The 20,726-nt window shown below is 25.4% G+C and overlaps 1 protein-coding gene across 3 annotated transcripts; it reads left to right on the top strand.

Annotated features, from left to right (window-relative positions):
• The first annotated feature begins 9 nt into the window (after positions 1 to 9).
• Positions 10 to 20,710, top strand: LOC126899561 (SRSF protein kinase 1-like). 3 transcript variants are annotated; one of them, XM_050674595.1, is made up of 10 exons: positions 10 to 568; positions 9,470 to 9,691; positions 12,613 to 12,700; positions 13,093 to 13,287; positions 13,886 to 14,033; positions 14,210 to 14,311; positions 14,390 to 14,514; positions 19,325 to 19,432; positions 19,886 to 20,048; positions 20,383 to 20,710. In XM_050674595.1, exons 1-10 carry the CDS (start codon positions 498 to 500, stop codon positions 20,565 to 20,567), a joined length of 1,407 nt encoding a protein of 468 aa, XP_050530552.1. In that variant the 5' UTR covers positions 10 to 497; the 3' UTR covers positions 20,568 to 20,710. The 3 variants fall into 3 exon arrangements, with proteins under 3 accessions (XP_050530552.1, XP_050530550.1, XP_050530551.1); XM_050674593.1 differs by lacking the exon at positions 10 to 568 and adding an exon at positions 6,830 to 7,506; XM_050674594.1 differs by lacking the exon at positions 10 to 568 and adding an exon at positions 8,468 to 8,610.
• The last annotated feature ends 16 nt before the right edge of the window (positions 20,711 to 20,726 follow it).

Below are 20,726 nucleotides of genomic sequence, written 5' to 3'. Positions count from 1 at the left end.
GACTCCTGGTGAGATCATTCCAACAACCGCTCACTAGCAATCCTATAAATTTCGTTGCAATTTAAAAATTACATTGTGACATATATTTTTTTTCTATTAGTAATATGTATTTTGTACGTACGTCATAGTTACATAATATAACATAATTATTACTCTAAATTAAAGTTGATTTTACTACAAAAAACATTTGAACAAATATTATGATTGACTCGACCGACAGCAAGCACAAGGCGGTGATTGATGATAGCAGTCTTAAAGTCGAAGATGTGGTAGATGGCAAATGTTTTAAGACTACTGAACGTCAGTTACCCGTTGTACTGAGGAAGTTGTCCGTCGAATTTCGCGGTCGTCGGTCGATTACCGGTTCAGTGGTCAGTGGATCGCGGTCATTTGATACTGTCGAAGGAGCTAGTTGAGGGTACGATTCAGGAACTCCGTCACAGGCCATACGTTCCGATTATGAAGCCGAAGTATCGACTACGGCCAAATACCCGTTTATGTCGCTATCGTTGTCTCCGCCTTTTAATAGGCGCAAGACAATGCCATCGTACAAAGGTCGATGTAGCTTGTGAGTATAAAACATTACATATTATTTAATATTCAATTGAAAAAATATAGATAAAAGTTCGATATATGTTTATGAATATTTTGTATGTTAGAAGAAAGTCTGATTGATAAGCAATGAGTTCACACTTACCGTGTTAGTGTGTTTACAAACAGTTGTTAGAGTTCAAGTGATAAGAAAAAATCGATAAATGTACGTTAAAAGAGTTGTGAGGCGTGCACGTGGGAACGGTAGTGTATAAGTGGGCAAGTTTGTTAGACGTTTGACTATTTTACTCTATTTAAGATTCAAAATTATTATTTGAACAACATTAAAATAATAATTATTATAATTGTTATGATCAATGGTAGGGCCTTTGATGGTTAATTCTATTTAAATAAGCATTATATTTAGTATGTACCTTTATAAAATGGGCATGACTTAACTTCTCAGATAACAATAAAATAGTTTAATATCCCTAGAATATTTTATTTTGATAACAAAATAATCAATTTATTTTTCATTATTCTCAAAAAATACTTTGGCAATGAATAATACGTCCTCACAATATGTTAGAGGTATATTTCTAAAGTATTAATGTTGAAATTATTTCGTATAAAATGTTTTCTGAATAAAAGTAATTGGTATGGTTTACGAATAAATTGTTTACTAAAAAATACAAATGCAAAAGTTACTATACTAAAATATCCACAAAAATAATGTTTTTTTTTTTAAATTGCAGTATTTTTTTTAGTCTACTAATATATGTTCCATTACTTTTCTTAATGAAATATTTTTAATTTAAGCTATTGGTTAGTTAATGATTGACTTTTAATTAATCAGTTACTATAGGAAAATTGGACAGAGTATGTGTAGCTTAAATTGCCAAGCCGAATAAAAAGATAAATAGCTTATTATAAATTGAATATACAGAATGAAACAGATGTAACTGACAATTCTTATAATTTTTGACATAATTACAATTAACATTTTATTTAAATCAATTTTTGCACAATTAGACTACATTTTAGCATATTTTTTGTTATTTATTTTTTATAATAACAAAAAATCTTTTTTTTTTATTTTAATTTTGAAAAAATTAAAAAAAATTTATTATTGATTTTTTATTACATAAAGTTTTGATAAGCCGATAACAACTTTAACATAAGAACTTATCGAGTTTAATATANTTGATAAGCCGATAACAACTTTTACATAAGAACTTATCGAGTTTAATATACATAGTGTGGGTATGTGATTTAGGTGGTTTCAGCTCGTACTGGTGTATATTTCTAATTTATTTACCACCCGTGCTAAATACACAATGCCGACAACATACTACTTTTGAAAATGCTATTATNATAAGCCGATAACAACTTTAACATAAGAACTTATCGAGTTTAATATACATAGTGTGAGTATGTGATTTAGGTGGTTTCAGCTCATACTGGTGTATATTTCTAATTTATTTACCACCCGTGCTAAATACACAATGCCGACAACATACTACTTTTGAAAATGCTATTATTAACCAAGATAGTATACTCATAACATAATAGTAATGGAATATTTACATCATTACAAATTATTTCTAATTAAAGCTAGTTTAATGTAATATACGATTAAAAAACAAAAAACATTCTATTAACTTATCCTTTATGAGTAATCAACCTTCAATATCGATAGCCGTGTAATATTTAGTAGTTAAGTTAAATTTTTGTTTTAATATATTTTAATACTCACCGAATAGTTTTCCAAAGTGATGTGACTGTATTATTTAGTACAATAGTTTTCTTATTCTTATCATTCAGAAATTTTCAAATTAATTCTTTAGTTTCCTTTGCAAATTTTATTAACAATAGTAAAAGTTACTTTCAAAGATTTTCTTCATTCATTAAAATTTGAATAATTTTAACTTTATAAAATAGGTAGTCAAATAAATGTTGTACATTTATTATTCAAGCATATTTTTCATATGTTAAAAAATTTTTTTCATTAACTATACATTTTTTTGATCTATAACAATAAAATCATAAAATTTATGACTAGATGAGCACCTAATTGAAAAGAACAAAAACTATTAATACCTTTTGATATTAGAACATTTTAAATACTATTTCCTTTATCATGACTTTCTTATTGAAGATAAGAACATGTTAGATATTTATTTTCAATGAGCAGCATGTATTTGATCGTTTTATGTAACAGTGTAGAACTATGAACCTAATGGTAATATATCACAAATATATATCCCATTTAATTAATTAGTTTCTTTTAAAATCAAATTAATTCTATAAATTTACTTTCACAGTAAAATTTTTTTTAAAAGAATTCATTATTCGTATACAGTATAATATATAGTATACATGTAGACTAGGGTTCTTCAAATAATTTTTAATAAAAACTTGTTTAATATCAAATAGTGAATGCTTTCGAATACATTTTTTTTATACTCTACAAATAAAACTGTTCTCGTAAAGTTATTATTCCATTATGTTGGATTGGCGATTTTAGAATTTTTTTTATTGAAAACTCTTTTTCCATTTTAGCAGCTATAATTAGTTCATCAGTTTAATACTCTATATATCATAAGTACCTAGAATGTGTTATATCTTTATTTACCAATTCCAAATCAATCGTTTTTACATCATTTATCATTTCTTTAATATTTAAAAGTATTACCATATGTGCATCTATTAATAGACTGTTTGAAAATGGTAGATTACCAAAATATTCTATAATAGTTGAATATTTTTTCAAGATTTTTTAAATGATGTCATCTAATAAATATTATTTCAGAGGTTTTTTTTTCTTGTAACATTTTAAAATTTTATTAATGTTTTCTTTATCGCATTAAAAATTCATACATGACATATTTTCTAATCAAATGAAAAATAACTCTAGAAATAAGGTGATTAATTTTATTTAATATTTTCGAAATTACAAAAAATCAAACCACTTATAATTTTTTACCGCCAAGTATTCGTATTGTATATTATTATATATCGCCTTAAAATTACCTTTACTTTACTCGCTAAATTTCATGATTATGACTTTCTAATCATCTGTTTTATCTATTATATTATAAAAGTAACAATTTTTAATGTTAGCGATATTTTCTTCTTCGTTATCTAATAAAATATTATTGACTTTTCTTCTATATTATTCATTAGGGAAAAATATTTAATTGTAGAATATTGAAGATCATTATTGACATCATGTCTGTTATTTTTTCGGCAACGTAATGTAGATGTTGAGATTAAATTCTGAATAACTATTTTGTAAAAAAAATTATAGATAATCAACATATAAAATTATGTCTTCTTAGAATAGTTCAATGTAATATCTGTATACATACATTAGCCAAAAAGGTATAGGACAATAATTCTACTAGCTTTTACCATTGAAAAACCATGTGTTTTGTAACTAATTCGCTTAAGAATATATTTTTAACGTCAAATTGTTAATTTGAAGAATCAAAACAACATAATACTCATAAAATCATATAATGAATAAGGTTATACATATTAGCACAATATAAGTCATTATACATGATATTTTTCACATTTAATATTATAAGGTTCGATAAAAGTGTATTAGTATGGTCACTACTTCAAAATTGTTCAACCTATTTAAAACATCATACGATGGGTATTCATGTCCTATATCAAATTTAAAACTTTTTTCAAATCCACATCCGTTAAGTTTTTGCCCTTAGATGTTTTTTCATTATTCTGTTATGAATACATCACATTAATAATTAACATCGTCAAATAATTATTGCAAAACATTAAAAAAAAAATGATTATTTTACCTATTTTAATTTTAGAGAAATTTTTATAAAACTAAAATGATGAATAAGTTAATCTTTTTAAATGTATTATTATTTACATTTGCATGTTTTTATAACCAAACTAGATAATATCTAACTATTTATATGTTTGTTTAATATAGTAAAAAAACGATTTCATAGTACATATTTCTATAAATATCTAATGAATCTTTGTGTTTATGTACTGAAATGTATAAATATTGTTATGGGACGTTGAATTAAAATTATGTGTATCTAAAATGACAAACTGGCGAATGCTTTTCACGTATATAATTTTTTTATATAATAGTTTTAGTTGCCGTTATAAAATCATTTTATAACGATAATTCAAAATAAGCAATGATAACGTCTTTATGTTATTTCACTTACATTTATCTATTCTTCAATAATCTATCTTTGAAAACGGCTAGCCAATGTTTGAATTTCAGTTTAATAACATATTTTTCCTCAGTTTACAAACTTCTTTGAATTTGAATATGTAAAACAGAAAAATGTTTTCACGCAAGAATACGACAAAAGCTCTATTATAGTTGGGTAATTTTCCTTCCGGTTATTAACCAAATGGTTGGTTTGATACCATGCAACTTTAGTTGATATGGTTTATACAAGATAAAGAATCAAATGCAATGGTTTTCATTGCTTTTATAATTAGGGACATGATAATTTTGTATTAGTGGAAAATCCTTCGTGTGTACCATTTAAAAAATTACAGTTGTGATATTGTGACATAACTCTATAAATTACCAGCAACTAGTGTTTCCACTATATCCTAATTAGGTAATATGTAATTGTGTAATTAGTAATAACTAATTTTCAGAGTTTTGTATTAAGAGGGGGAATTTATGTTTAAGAAATTTAAGAAATTTGTTGACTACCCTTTCCAATATACATATTCACTTTATATTTATTTTCATAATTGATGGAACTATTTCCTATATTTACCTGCAAGAGCGTAAAAGGATAATAACTAAATATTATTTTGTGTCAAGACAATCCTGAATAATTTTATTGATTTTCACGTAGTCAAAATCCTCACTATCTATTTTGTACCATTTTTCTTTAAAATTGTATTTTTTATATCAAATAATAACATTTTTTACTTAAACAGATGTGAAATATGAACACATTTTTATTAGTGTCTTTTGTAAACAAACTAAATGTTTATAAAATGTACGTAAATTAAGTAAATAATTTGATGTTTAAGTTCACATTTAAAAATATTAATTGGTAATACAACACGATTCATATCATAGTAATCAATAACTGACATTAGGATGTGTCTATGCGATTGCCGTAAGAGATCCCCAAGAGCCCTGGGTGACCTAATCCTTAGTAACAGATCTATCTAAAAATAAACTTAAATTATTTTGCATTGAATGGATGAGATATGTTCATACTAGTTATTTAATTTAATAACCCATTAGTTCAAATTCAATACATTAATTGTATACAAGATATGCATATTTTAAAATAAACTTCATAAAAATACTATATTCCTTATTTGGAAACATCTTTAATTTTACAAATTTTTAATAAATATTCTTTAAAGGTTTTGGTTATTTTTTGAAATATCTAAGTCTAATTTGAATTTTATGAAGATAATTTTACATTATTTCAATATTTAAATTTTTAATTTTTATAAATTAAAGTTTATACTAATAATATAATGAATTGAACAAAAAACTTCATTAAGAAGCTATGTATTAAAATCATAACTTTAATTAATTTTCTATGTTTTCTTTATTATACTATATCAACAAAATTAAAACACAAATTAGTGTTGATAAATTACCTAATTGATTTAAGAAGATAAAATAACTGTCACTAATATTAGTTGTGCGGTTGTACTTTTTTTTTGGTAGATAATTGGTTTTCAATACGTCTATTTGCTGTATAAATGTATCGTCCTATAAAATTTATTAATTTCAAGAATTCATCGGTTGATTATCTGTGTTTGTTTTTTGTTAAACACGATATCATTTAAAAAAATATCGATTTTTTCTATTAGTTTCTAATTTTGCACATAAAATATATTGCTTGATTTTCTACGATTTAAAACATAATAAAAGTCATCATGACTGTTGTTGGTAAGGTAAAAAATCATCCTTTTTAGTTGACACCTTAAGATAAATATACCTGCGCTGTCTATATCTAATAAGTGTATTATAATATATTTAACTTTGAAATAATCTTGTAAGCATTCAAAAACTTTCGGTGTTTATTAAAAATAAAAATAATGTTTGCTTATTGTTCTATAACGGTCTTGAAAACTATTTATAAACATTCAAAGAACACTTAGAAATTAAAAACACGTTTTTTAATCTATTATTTTCTAAAAACAGACACATGATTAAATCCGGCACGGATATAAGAACTTGAACTTGGAATACAAAACTTTGTTTCCGTTTTATTTTCATGTGCAGCGATTTAGAAATGATAACAAGGTTTTGTCTATGCGCAGTACGTAGCTGACATCTAATACGTCATTTCATGCGTCCTATGGTACTGGTATGGTCTGTGGAACACGCTAGTGCCAATAATAAATTACTGTGTACTGGCTGCTGAGTTAAAATTATTTTGCCTGACCGACGTTTAGTAACTTACGTTAGTAGTTCGCGTGTCGCCTAGCGAATTGTTGGGTATTGTCTAAGTTATTATGGCGAAGATAGGGGCAATCATTGTCGACCACGTGGAAATCGATCGTTACAAGGAGGTCGTAGGAAAACGAATGCGACTTGCCCATTGTATCGGATTTTGAGTAGTCAATTTAGACGCCTATTCTCTCATCAGTAAAAGTAATCGTATTTGTTGCGAGTCCGATGTGGTACGCTAACTTTACTGGTGGTGACCATTCAAGATCCACCGGAACGCCTACCGATACTGTGGCAGGACATACTTCCAAGTGTGTCTGTCAGTTGATTGCATTGACCGCAGTCGTTTACGCATTGTCTGCTTGTGGAGGAGTGGATATTGTGAAGGCCCGAAGGAGATCTGCAAGCAGTGACTACGAAACGACCGGTGGTAGCTTGCCACCTTTGCCTCTAACCAGCGTATCCTCATCGGTAATCAATGGTCGATACGGTCGCAAACATAAAAGGCTAATCAGATCAGCTGCACCTATCCTAGTACGGTAATTATGTGCACGTGTAGTCTAATAATAAAAAATACAACTAATGAACCTTTATGGAAAATAAAAAGTAAATAGAAGAATATTTTAATACATAATAATATTGATTAGATAAAATACATCTGAACAACTGATTTATATAAGTAACAAAATATTTTATAAAAAGAATAAATAATATACTAAGTAATTTTTTTGGAAGCAAAAAAAAATAAAGTGTTAATTAAAAACATTTCTTGTACCACGCCTGAAAAGTCGATGGCAGTAAAGTAGGATTGCGTGTGTAATGTATAAAAATATCAAATAATTACTGGGGTAAAATTTTAGCCGTTTTCTAATGATAACGATAAAGTTTATGGGTATTGTTGGTCACGAAAATTTGACGATTAAACATAAAAAGTTAGTAGAGTCAACGGTAGTTGCTGTTGATCAATGTTAAATTTGATAGTTACGAAAGGTTTTTTTAATAAATTAACAGTACATGTTTTTTAAATTATTTAAGTAAATCTTTATTTACAGAAAAAAAAACCTAAAAAAATTATTTGATTATTATTTTTATTACTATTTTGCATTAAGAAAGCGATGGGTTCGAATTTAATGTGCATTTTCGGAATATTCGCTTGTATGTACAACCGTTTGCTTTACTTCTTTAGTTTATAAATTTCTTCTACACATTATTTACTTAATGATGTACTTTATAAATTGTTTTAATTTTTAAATAAACTAGTACACAATAAACAGTTAGTTCTAATAGTACTATGAAAATATAATGACAGTTTTTCATTTTTCCAAGTAATGAAGTTTTTTATTTAGCAGATGTCTTAAAAATAAAACTCTAAACCAATTACTAATTATTCGATTACAATATATTCATAATGTCGTAATACAAAACAAACCATTATAGATAGCGTGGATAAGTTGAGTATACTCAGGTAATGATGAGTTGATATTCACGTGCGTGTGATTGTACAGCATTCACTGTATGGCTCGGCTGACACTCCGGATTAATTGTGGGTATCGAAAAGGTCGTTGTCATAGAAAAGAAATAAGTATAACGCCTAGGTATAAGTGCAAGACACAAGTGCTTTTAAATGTAGAGGACGAAAGTAGGTAAGTGTAAAGGACGTCAGAAGGAATGAACAAACTCTTGACTTGATACAGAAAGCCGCACAGCGACAATCAAGTACTGAGATTTATGAATGACGCAAAGAAAAATGCTAAGCACTGGAGTTGACTGACCACGATGGACAGGTCTTTTGGGTTTAAGTAATGTTAGATCGATTTTTAATTTCACAATTATTATTTTTATTGTCAACTCATCAGTCGCTAGTAGTGGCTGTGCGGTCTGTGTTATATTTTATACTCTTTCACAATATTGATAACATGACACCATTACAATAAACATATCCAAGTATATCGAATAGATATTTTCTATGTTTCTATGTGAGTTTTTATGTAGTTCTAGTATTGTCTTAGTAATTAATAGTATTAGGTACACCTGAAACTTTTTTTTTTGAACTAACACATATTTATATAAATTAACATCGTAATTAATTTTGGAGATAAAAGAGAAGCATTCAATTATATTTTCTATACTTCATTACACGACTGTAATTATTTATACATAGTCTGGCAACTTAATTTTATTTTTACTAAAGCTTTCTGATTTCATCTTTTAACTAAAAGTTTCAAGTTTACATTTACGTAAACAATTTAAAGTGTAAAGTTATGATGAGAGCATTGAATTAAATTAATCTATAATGAATCTAACTGTCAATATTGGTGATTTTATGTAATTATATTTAATATAAAAGTATGGAATTTTAAGTAGAAATACTATTTCTATGTAGGTATAATTTTTTGATTATGGTTTCCACAAATTTCCTAAGAACTAAGTGTTTATTAAATTATAGAACAAGATAATATGATTTAATTAATTTTTTTTTACTAATGAGCTATTTTATTTCAGGTCAGAGCCACACGAGTCAGACATTTATAATGGAGATGTTGTTGAAGTCAATCCGGAAGAACTGCTTAAATCTTCTGATTCTGAGAACGATGAGCCTAACGATTACAAGGAAAATTCATACTTTCCTGTTCGAATAGGGTCTGTAATTAACGAGCGTTACCATATTGTCAAAAAACTAGGTTGGGGTCACTTTTCCATTGTGTGGTTAGCATGGGACGTCGTGTAAGTACATAATTGATCTTATTAAATGATGAAAAAGGTTTAATGTAATTTTATTTAAAACACAGAACCCCTATTTTCATTATAACTATGGTATGAATTAGCTAATAAATGTTATTAGTTAACCACAACAATGAAAAAATATTAAGTTTCATAGTATTGTTATGTTTTTTATTCAGTAAACTATGTTAATTATTTTTCTGCGGTAAATGAAAATTCAATATTTATGAATTGAATATACAGAGTGTTCAGTAAGTCAGGAAACGGGTTTCTATTGTTCTCATTGTTTGTAACAATGAGAACAATAGAAACCCGTTTCCTGACTTACTGANGACTTACTGAACACTCTGTATAAGTATATCATATAAGAATTATGTATTTAGGAGAAAAACCCTATAAACACATAACATAATTATTATCATTATTATTTATTTAAGAACTGTACATAGTTATTCCACATTTATTAACTTACTAATTCGTTTACTTTGAAAGTTCTATAAAAAAAACTTTGAACTATTATTTAAAAATATTTTTACTCGCCTATTCTTTTAAAAAATCTTAGATTTACTCTGCTTTAAAATACACATTGAGATTGTAGTTTTATTCTGATTTTTATTGAATATGTTACTTATTTAAATAAATAATTCTTAATTTTAGATACTAGTAAAGGCCAAGTGTTATAATTTTTAAATCATTTTAAGGACCTTTAATTCTCATCAAATTTTTTTATTAAATGGAAAGAATGATGCATCTAATGAATTTAAATTATATGAATTTGTAATGTACACCAACATGTATCAAATAGGTTCAGCGCATTTTTGTGAATGATAAAATTATTTACTGAATGAATTGTAGTTTTATAACTATGAACTATTAACGGACATGTTTTTAGAATTAAATAAGATAAAATCTATGTCATATTTCGACATAGATATTTTTTGAGGGGGAGGGTGGTGGTTTAGGAGTTTACCCTTTAATACGGAATATATTTCAACGCTACTATATTATGTAACATAAAGTTGCACAAACTTGGAATTCTCCGAAGTGGCTCTAAGAAAATTTATAGATACATATTCATAATAATAATAAAAAAATAATTCCTTAGACGAGAGTTAAAATATTAAAGGACACTTTGGTGAAAACTTTTAGTGGATTTACTATGTCTTAAAATCAATTTATTTAACTGCAGCGTACTGATAAAAGGAGTTGTCTTGGGAAAGTTTTATATACTGTAGTAAAGTGTAGAGCTAGTTATTATCTCTATTTAAAATATTTACAAAACGGATTTTAAATACCTTATTGTAAATTCTTGGGGCGTACATAATAAATGTGGCACAATTTTCATGAAAGCTTATTATAAAACGTAGCGGTGTGACATCTAATTTAGTTAACAGTTTCTAAACAAATTATTACACATCTTAGCACTGTGCGTCGTATGAGTTCACTATTAAGAAAACTGTTCGAGTTTTCATGCACATGTTGGAAGTTGTAAATATATAAATTTCAAGAAAAATTTTGGATCTTTTTTTATAATATTAAATCAACTATAATTACAGTATTGGTAAAATTTAGATAAAAATAATATTAACTTTTATTTAGATACATGACTTTATAAATGATTATCATTTTACATTTTTTTATTTTATCGACCTGTTTTGAAGTCTTTATAAAGTGGTGTAATTTTAAGAAAACACTGAATAAATTGCATGATTTTTAATTGAAACCGTTTACTAATAGAGAACAAGTCATCGGAACATCATTTTTTCTATCTTACAGTACAAAAAAACCTTAAATTTGATTTAATTTTAAATGATGTAGATGTTCCGGTACTATGCAAAATAATTTAAAATAAGCCATTATTACCGATTATGTATGATTAAATTTCTAATATAATATGTTTTAAACTCTCTATGTTCCAAGCAGAGGTAATGGCAATACTTGTAGGGACCCAGAACCTGCTAGTATTCAAGAAAAGGAAGATAACTATGTTAAGTGATAGTCAAATCTCTCTGTGGGTACTTAGTAATAACCAAATGACTTCAAGGCTAGTCCTTGAATGCGAGGAAACTTTTTAGAGTAAATATTAGGGGTACCTTTTAAAAATAAAATAGTCTTTTTTTTTCTTTTAATGTTTAATAGAAAATAATGGTCTAAATAAAATGTCCACTGGTCAATACTAGTTTTTCGACATTAATTTTTGAGATATTAACATTTAATGATTTAGAAAGGTGAGAAGTGGAGTAGTGTTAAGCTACGTTCTATTTTAACTATAATTCATAAAAAATAATTATAGATTCCTATTTAACTTTTGAAAGTTATTCCTAAAATCTAACGTTATAGATCATTTATTCTTGCAATAAACTTAATAATTACTACGGTTTATAAAAATAAATCAATTTTGATTATTATTTAACATTTAAAATTGTATGATTAAAGTCTGCCATTATTTTAATAACTGAAGTGTATTGTTAATGATACATTTCATATATATTAAATGGTAAAAGTGATTTTAAACCGAGTTAAATTGATAAATATTTTGTGGATAAATTAATATATCAAAAGAAAACACCCTACTGATAATAATTTATTATTGAAAAAAATCCATCACATCACATAAATTAGTGTTAACTTGATATTTGTTTTCTAATAAATAACAGTTACGTTGACGTTCATTGATTTTGGTTAAAACGCACTCCAATGACTTCGTGAAGAAATATTTAGGCAAAGTTTATTTCTCTACAAAAAATGTCGAATGTGAAAAAAAAAGTGTATGTGTATTAAAATTACACTTACTAAAGTATTTTCATAATAACTATCTCTTCAAAGGGTCGAAATAAATGATATATCTTACAAATTACATTTATAAATAAGCATAGTAGTGTTATATTAATTATACGTATATGTAAATAAAGTGTTTTTTTTAGATCACATAGTTTTTTGGCACTTAAGGTCGTTAAATCTGCTGTAGACTACACAGAAAGTGCTTTAGACGAAATTCGAATGCTTAAATGCGTGAGTACAAAATATAATATTACTCTTATAAACTGAGTAAAATTTAAATATATAAAATACGATTATAATCCAAATTTAAATTATTTATGTTTGGATTATGATTTTTGAAAAATATTGATGTTCAAATGATCAGTATTTTAGAATAATATTCAAAGGTTGATAAAAATTTGTAATAAAATATCGCTTTATATTTTTTTAATATAAAATTATTGTTAAAATAATTTTAAAAAAAAAGTGTTTTAATTTATTATAATGAAAAATGGCTTTTATCTTCTATTGAATTAATTTAAAAGCGATGGACAACATTTCAAAATTGACTATTTAATTAAAAATAAATTCTTAATGACATTTTGAGTTGACATGTTTTCATAATATTTTTTATTATTTTACAGATTCATCGACTCGGAGATAAAGACATTAACAGAATGAGACTAGTTGAATTATTCGATAATTTTCGGCTAGATGGTTTAAGAGGTCCACACGTAGTTATGGTGTTTGAAGCCTTAGGACCAAATTTGTTAAAGCTTATAAAAAAGACCAATTACCAAGGTATTCCATTGTACCTGGTTAAACATATCATAAGACAAGTAAGTAAAGTTAACATAATTTATTCCAACAATCTAAAGTTATAATAATATATTTTAGATATTTTTAATAAATAACTGATAAGTAATAATAAAAGAGTAAATAAATACGTAAATAATGTTTTTAAGTAAAAACAATTATAATATAAACAATAGTATCAATTTTTTGTACGTGTTAACGGAAGTATTATGAAAATTGTTTTTAAACAATATAAATATTTACCCTTTCATAATTTTATTTTTATTATCCAAAGAAAACATATTTTTGAACAATTTTAGCTCTATTATTGTTTTTGTATGATAGACATAGTTAAACGCGTAGGTTTCTACTTGGCAAACTTCCCACATAATTTTATAGAAATTAATGTTGTAGATGTTAGAATTTTCACAATATTTCCATTAATTTGAATGGGAAATGATAAAAGCTTGAATTAATGAGGGTATACGTTGGGCTTTATTAATTTACGTGATATATTTGACGGAATTATTATATATTTTTAATGCTTCTAGTTATTTTAAAAACGTTTATCAATATTTCATTCATATTATAGAATTTATTTGACTCAACAGTACTTGTCATAAAAATAATGGTTTATTTCAGGTCTTACAAGGTCTCAAATATCTTCACGAAACATGTCATATCATTCACACTGATATCAAACCGGAAAACATTCTAATATGTGCGGATTATAGTTATATCAAAACTATGGCTGACAATAGCTATAAACAAATGCCCATTTTAAGTTTACGTAAGTATAGAATATTTAGGACCATTATTAATTTTTTAAAAGAGAAAATATTTTATTTTGAAAATTTTTGACTATTATCATTTTTGGATAAGAAATTTATAATAATTTCTTACTCACTTCGTTCATTCTTTGTTTAATTAATTGTATTTACAACTATTTTGAATTTTAATAATTAGACAACAAAAAGATTGGATTTGCTAATGATACAGCTGAAAGATTACAGGGTATTGAAGATGACCAACATTCAGAGCACATGAACTATAATGATTTAGAAACAGGTAAGTATTTAAGAACAATATAACATACAATTTTTTATTTACAAACATATTTTAATAAATAAATTAATGTTTTTACAGAAAGTTATATAGAATCGAGTTGTTATTACAGAAAAATTAGTAAATTTAAACGTTTATATGAATTATTAGATGACTTAGGAAGTCTTAATATAAAAATTGCTGATCTCGGAAATTCCTGTTGGGAGGTAATGAACAATTATTTATTTTTAAATGAAAAATAAGTATTTATGATAACGAATGTAATTTATAAAATATTATTTTTTTTAAATAACAATAGTTTTTTTCATTTTCTATATAATTAATTGCATGAAAATATGATTGAATAATTGGTTTATCGAATTGCATTTATTTTAAGTTAACATTACAGGTATAAATAGAAATTAGATTCTACGGTGGCTGAAATTCCACCATTTTTTGAGATATATTTTGCACAAATTCCTAGATATGTAATGATGAAGAAAAATTTATATTGTTTGTTTTTTTGCAACCGGCATTTATTAGTAGAGCAGAGAATTTCAAGAATTTGAATTTTAAAAAGTAGGCCACATCGATACTAGTTTTGTATGAAATATTTGTGCGCATTTAAGTTCTTTTTATATTTCAAGGCATAATTGACTCATTTAATATAATATATTATTATATACATATATATATTAAATTTCGATACTTTTTCAATTTTTTTTACTTAAAATTGCCATAATTTTTTCAAAAATGACAAAATCGATATAATTTTTTTTTATAGATACATGAGGTATGTACCTATCATTTTGTATATTTTTTTTTATAAATTTGACCCTTTACATGCTCACAGAGGGATTTCAAAATGACAACTTTTTCAACTAAATATATGAAAGTTTGAATAATCAATATGATTTAAATTTATTTAAATAATAAATGCCATTTTTTTACACTTATACATCATAAAATTTGTAATCAGAGTATAAATAAGAAAATAGGAGATCATGTTGCTTTTGGAATAATCCACCAATTTTTTTAAATTAAACACTATCTACAGAATTGTATCGAAGCGTTTCTTATGATAGTATTTTTAATCACTGTCAGATATCATTTTAATGTACTCAATTATGCCACGTCCTCACTGTGCTGGTTTTTTTTTTCAATAACATTTTATTATGACATTTATTGAATAATTTTTGTGCATAAGTAATGCATATTTAGTTTTTTTAAAAAAAAGAAAAAGTATAAAAAGGCTAGTTCTCTAGTGTACTTGCTTTTGTTATTTCAATTAAATATACTAACCACGACCTCGGTTCTAAGTTATGCGTTTATCGATTTACATAATACGTAAAATCCATCTATTTAGTGGCAATCTTGAAATCACGTTTGTAATGTAACATATTATTTGAAATGAGTTTAACCTAGATAATGCATATTAATTTTTATTTTAAGTTCTTGGGAGTATACATTAATTCAAGAAATTCATGATGGTTATAAACAAGGGTCATAACATTTAAATTTTCATATTATTGTTAAAAGAATTAACGGTTACCACCTTCTTAAGTTATAATTTTGTTTCAGAAAACTAATAAGCTAATTTCAAAATTTCATGTTGTATATATTAAATTTCAAGTGCTATTTTGCTTATTTCGTGATTTAGTGTAATTTTAGTGGCGTTGTAAAGAAAAATACAAGGAAGTTCAAAACGCATAATTTTTTATGTTATTTTTTCAAATATATTACAATTATTTACAGTTAACAAAAAAAACGGAATCATAGTGGAGTCTAAGCATAGTATGGATGTAGCATAGTTGGGTCAAGTATAGATGATATCTGACAGTGATTAAAATCTTTTTCATAAAAACGAAAAATGAAGATCATGAGAGTATTTTAGATGAAATTACCAATGTTAAGGCTGAATGTAGGAGAGCAAATGGAATATGACAGAAAAAGAGATAATAGATACAATATTAAATGGTCTGCCGATATTTCGACAGGTGGGTTTGGTTGAGTATTAGTTCATTGGGAAACTATTTGGAACAACTAACTTGTGGAAAATATTACAAAAATGGCGAGCATAGGTTTGAATAAAAAAATGAATGGTTCTGAAAAAATACAACATTTTTACAGAAACCATTAAAAAAAAAAAGTATTAATTATGATAACAATTTAAAGTTTAAAATATAAAATCGAAAATTGTAACACAAAAATAACATGTTTTTAATTGCCGCATCTATCTGTACGCAGAAGATAAGTTGTCGGGACAAATTATATTTTTAATTTATAGTACGAAATATAAGCTTTAACTTAACATATTATTAAAGGACTTAGTATTGTAGGAACATTTTCAAAAGTTAAGTTGAAAAAAGTGATTTTTTGTAAAAATGTGTCTATTTTGAATCCGCCCCAGTGGGCAGGTTAATAATCTGGTTTTCAAAAACTTTATGTCAAATGAAAGGGAAATACCTAAAGTTTCTTTATAAAAAATTATTTTGTTCCGTTCATTTTTAAAAAAGTTATGGTATTTTTAAGAAAAAAAAAAATGAAAAAATGATTTGATTTTTATTTGGAAACTTAAGAAGCTAAAAAAATATAAGAAACTATAGAATTGCACAAATTTAAAGAAACCATTGAAATATTTTTATACTTGGGTGGCAGGAAGAGTTAGACCAAGAAATGTCTAATGATATAATTAATAAAAAAAAAAAATGTATATAAATAGTCATACCCATGACTCTACAAGGCATACATATTATACATATTAATAAGTACATATTTTAAAATCGTTATAACATTTTGAGTATTGTCCCAAAAATTGTTATTGACCAATCATTTTCTTAAAAATATCCTGATTTATTAATTCAATACTATTTAAAACTGTATCCTAAAAAAATTCTCTTGTTAATAATGAAATACTTAAAAATGTATAATTACCAAAAGTTTTAAGAGAGCGAAATTTATTGCTTTGTTTAAACCCAAGAATGATTAATTCGATGCTGAAATTTTCCCTTTGATTTCAATGTCACTTTTGAATGTTTAATTCAAAGTACTTGAAAAAATTATCTTATAACGTATACAGTACAAATTGACAAGCAAGTTCTAATTGGGCAAGTAAGATTTTGAGAAAATAGGGGTGTAAAGTACCGTTTACTTACGTTAACATTCCTAATCGAAGCGTGCTTTTCGAAATAGCTTAATAACTAGCTCTGTATTTATTGACCTTTCTACAGCATATGACACTTTATGAAGGCATAGCCTAATGTCACGTCATCAAGATTATTTTTATTATAATTTAATTTTACAATAAATTAAGACAGCACTGTCGACGCTGACAATTAATGACTTGACTATTAAAATAAAACGCAGGTTAAAATATGTGTATGTCATTTTGTATGTCATGTCATTATAAGAGGGTGTTAATGATTGATGATGATATGAAAATAAGTGGAAAAGTTTTTGAAAAATTATTGAATTAGAAATACCCAAGAGATGCTCCAGAAAATTTTTTTTTACGGTCGAATGTTATTTGTATAAACTAAACAAACCAAATAATAGTTACATTTTACTGGTTTCTATGTCTATGACAATTCTCTTTAAATATTAAACATTAAAAAAATGTATGAATAATTAAAATTTTAATTTATTTTTTCTAAAAAATGTATAAATATAACCGATAACCTTTTCTATTAAAATTAAGGAAAATGGCAAAAAGTAAGATTCTTCGGGAAAATGTTTTATAAGTATTACAAATAATATTTAATTTCATTGATTAAATAAAAAAAATATTATGAGTATAAAAATTATACGACATAAAATGTTTTATTATGATTATAATGATAAGAATAATAACATGCGTATTACTTAAATTAAAAATATTTTAAATTAATTTATTAAATTAATAAATTAATGGAAACTGTTAATGCGCTTTTTGTTAGCTAAAGATATTTAGATAAAATTATATCTTTGATAATTTAAAACAATGTAAAATAGTAAGTTGTTTTTAGCTTTGATGCTAAGTTAAGAATCTAGTTGAAGAAATTACCCTTAAAAATTGAAAATATTTCTCTCGTTCCACGCAAATGAGGGAAATCTCCAAAAAAATTACAATTTTTAAAATCGGTAAATGTCGTCATTTTTTTACTTATTTTTAAAAAAATTTCCATAACTTTTTCAAAAATTAACAAATTAACATAATTTTTTTTTTTATTGAAACCTTAAATGTTTTTCATTAATTTGATATCATTTTTTTGAAAATTTAATACTTTACCTGCTCACAGGGAGGGATTTAAAATAAAATATGTAAACTTTTTTACATAAAGTAATTTTTTCAACTTATGAAAATATTCTGGAAATACTGCGTCCTTTAAACATATAACAAATTAAAGCTTATATCATGTACTATAAATTAAAAATATAATTTGCTCCGATGACTTATATTCTACGCGCAAATAGCTACCGTAATTAAAAACCTGCTATTTTTGTGTTAAAATTTTCCATTTTCGATTTTATATTTTCAACTTTAAATTACTATGACTTTTTGAAAAATGTATGGATCAATATAATTTTTTTTTATAAACACTATGTTAATTTCTTTCATTTGATATAAATTTTTTTTTAATTGGACCATATTCCTTTATACAAGGGGGGGATTAAAATTTGAAACATACGTATAAAAAGTAGAACTTTTTCAACTTAACTTTTGAAAATGTGTTCTCTTGTGAGAAGAAATGTCTTATTCATGTTAATATTATTTTACTATGAGGTTTTTTTTTTTTGTGGCTGCAATTTATTTTCTCAACCCTTACTTGACCTACTTTTTTCATCAATACGTCAAATGATTACAATTATTATTTAGTTGAAGATATTACCTTCAAAAACTGAAAAAAATCCATTATTCAAATAAAAAGTAGCTTAACCCGCTTTCTCCATACAAAGAATTTAGCTCCGGAGATTTAGAGAGGATATTTTTTTAATTATATTTTATGGATAGAGAAAAATGTATATTATTAATATTTCTAATAAATGATTAATTTTTAGAATAATCATTATACGGAAAACATTCAAACTCGACAGTATCGTAGCTTAGAAGTTTTGTTGGGTGCTGGCTATGGTACACCGGCAGATATCTGGAGTACTGCATGTCTGGTTTGTTTTAAGTTTTATAAAATATTCTTTTATCGATAGCTAAATTATTTTTTCGTTAAATGAAATACATCGAACATAAAAAAAAATGTCATTCGAAATTAAGATAGAAGTTTATTTTAATATATACAGATTTATATCAATTATATAATCACTATTACAAAAATTCTAATAAAAATTTAGATACGTTATTGAAAGTGTATTGATTAGACAACAATTTTATATGTTAGACCATATTATAATCTAATTTAAAATGATTTGAATTAATATTTAAGTAATTTTTAAAATATTATTTCTCACTCCAAAAAATAATTATTATTATAATATTCTGATAAAACGTATTCAATGCATTAAGTTTAATCATATTGTTAAAAAAAAATTATCAAAGTACTCAATGTATTTTTTGGATTTATTTTAAGTAAAAAGTTTTATAAAATAAATAAATTCTTTGTACAGGCTTTCGAGTTGGCTACAGGAGATTTTCTATTCGATCCACATTCTGGTACAACTTACAACAAGGATGAAGATCACTTAGCTCATATAATTGAATTGTTGGGATGTATACCCATGTATGTTATTCAAAGTGGAAAAAATTCGGGACATTTTTTCAAAAGTAACGGTAAAAAGGCCATGTTTTTTTTATCCTATAAAAATTTACACTAAAACAAAACTATTTGTTATACAATTTAGACTTTTGTGAAATATAATGTTTATGGTATAAATTTGAAATACTTAATACTTTTTATTAGAAAATGTATGCTAAATTAAATAAGTGGCTAAATAGCCTAATTTAGTTTAAAACTTTAATATTACCATTAATTTATTTTTTATCAAAAAATAATTAGTGTTGGAAATTTAATTCACAGTGCGTTTTTCAATAAAATATTATTACTAATAAATTTTTAATTTTAGTCATAGTGAATATAGTCTAAGAATATTTTTTTTGTTTTTAGGTAGTTTGAAACACATAAGCAATTTGAAACCATGGATTCTTTATGATGTGCTTATTGAAAAGTACGATTGGGACCCAAAAGATGCCAAAGCATTTGCATCATTTTTAGTTCCAATGTTAGACTTGGATCAAGACAATCGAGCTTCAGCGACACAATGCCTTTTACATCCTTGGATGTTGGCGTAAATTTAGCCAAATTAAATAAAATAATGAAAATATTTTATAGTGTACAACCTTTTTTTATGTATTAATTGTTATTGTTTTTATGTATCAATCATGCATTTCTTACTATGATGATAATATAATATGTGTACTTAAAATGTGAAAAATCGTTTTACATACATG

This window comes from Daktulosphaira vitifoliae, unplaced genomic scaffold (genome assembly GCF_025091365.1).
Source record: "Daktulosphaira vitifoliae isolate Bord-2020 unplaced genomic scaffold, ASM2509136v1 Scaffold_2, whole genome shotgun sequence".
Lineage (NCBI taxonomy): Eukaryota > Metazoa > Arthropoda > Insecta > Hemiptera > Phylloxeridae > Daktulosphaira > Daktulosphaira vitifoliae.
The sequence above is the reverse complement of the archived record's forward strand: the minus strand, read 5'-3'. Positions and strand labels throughout refer to the sequence as shown.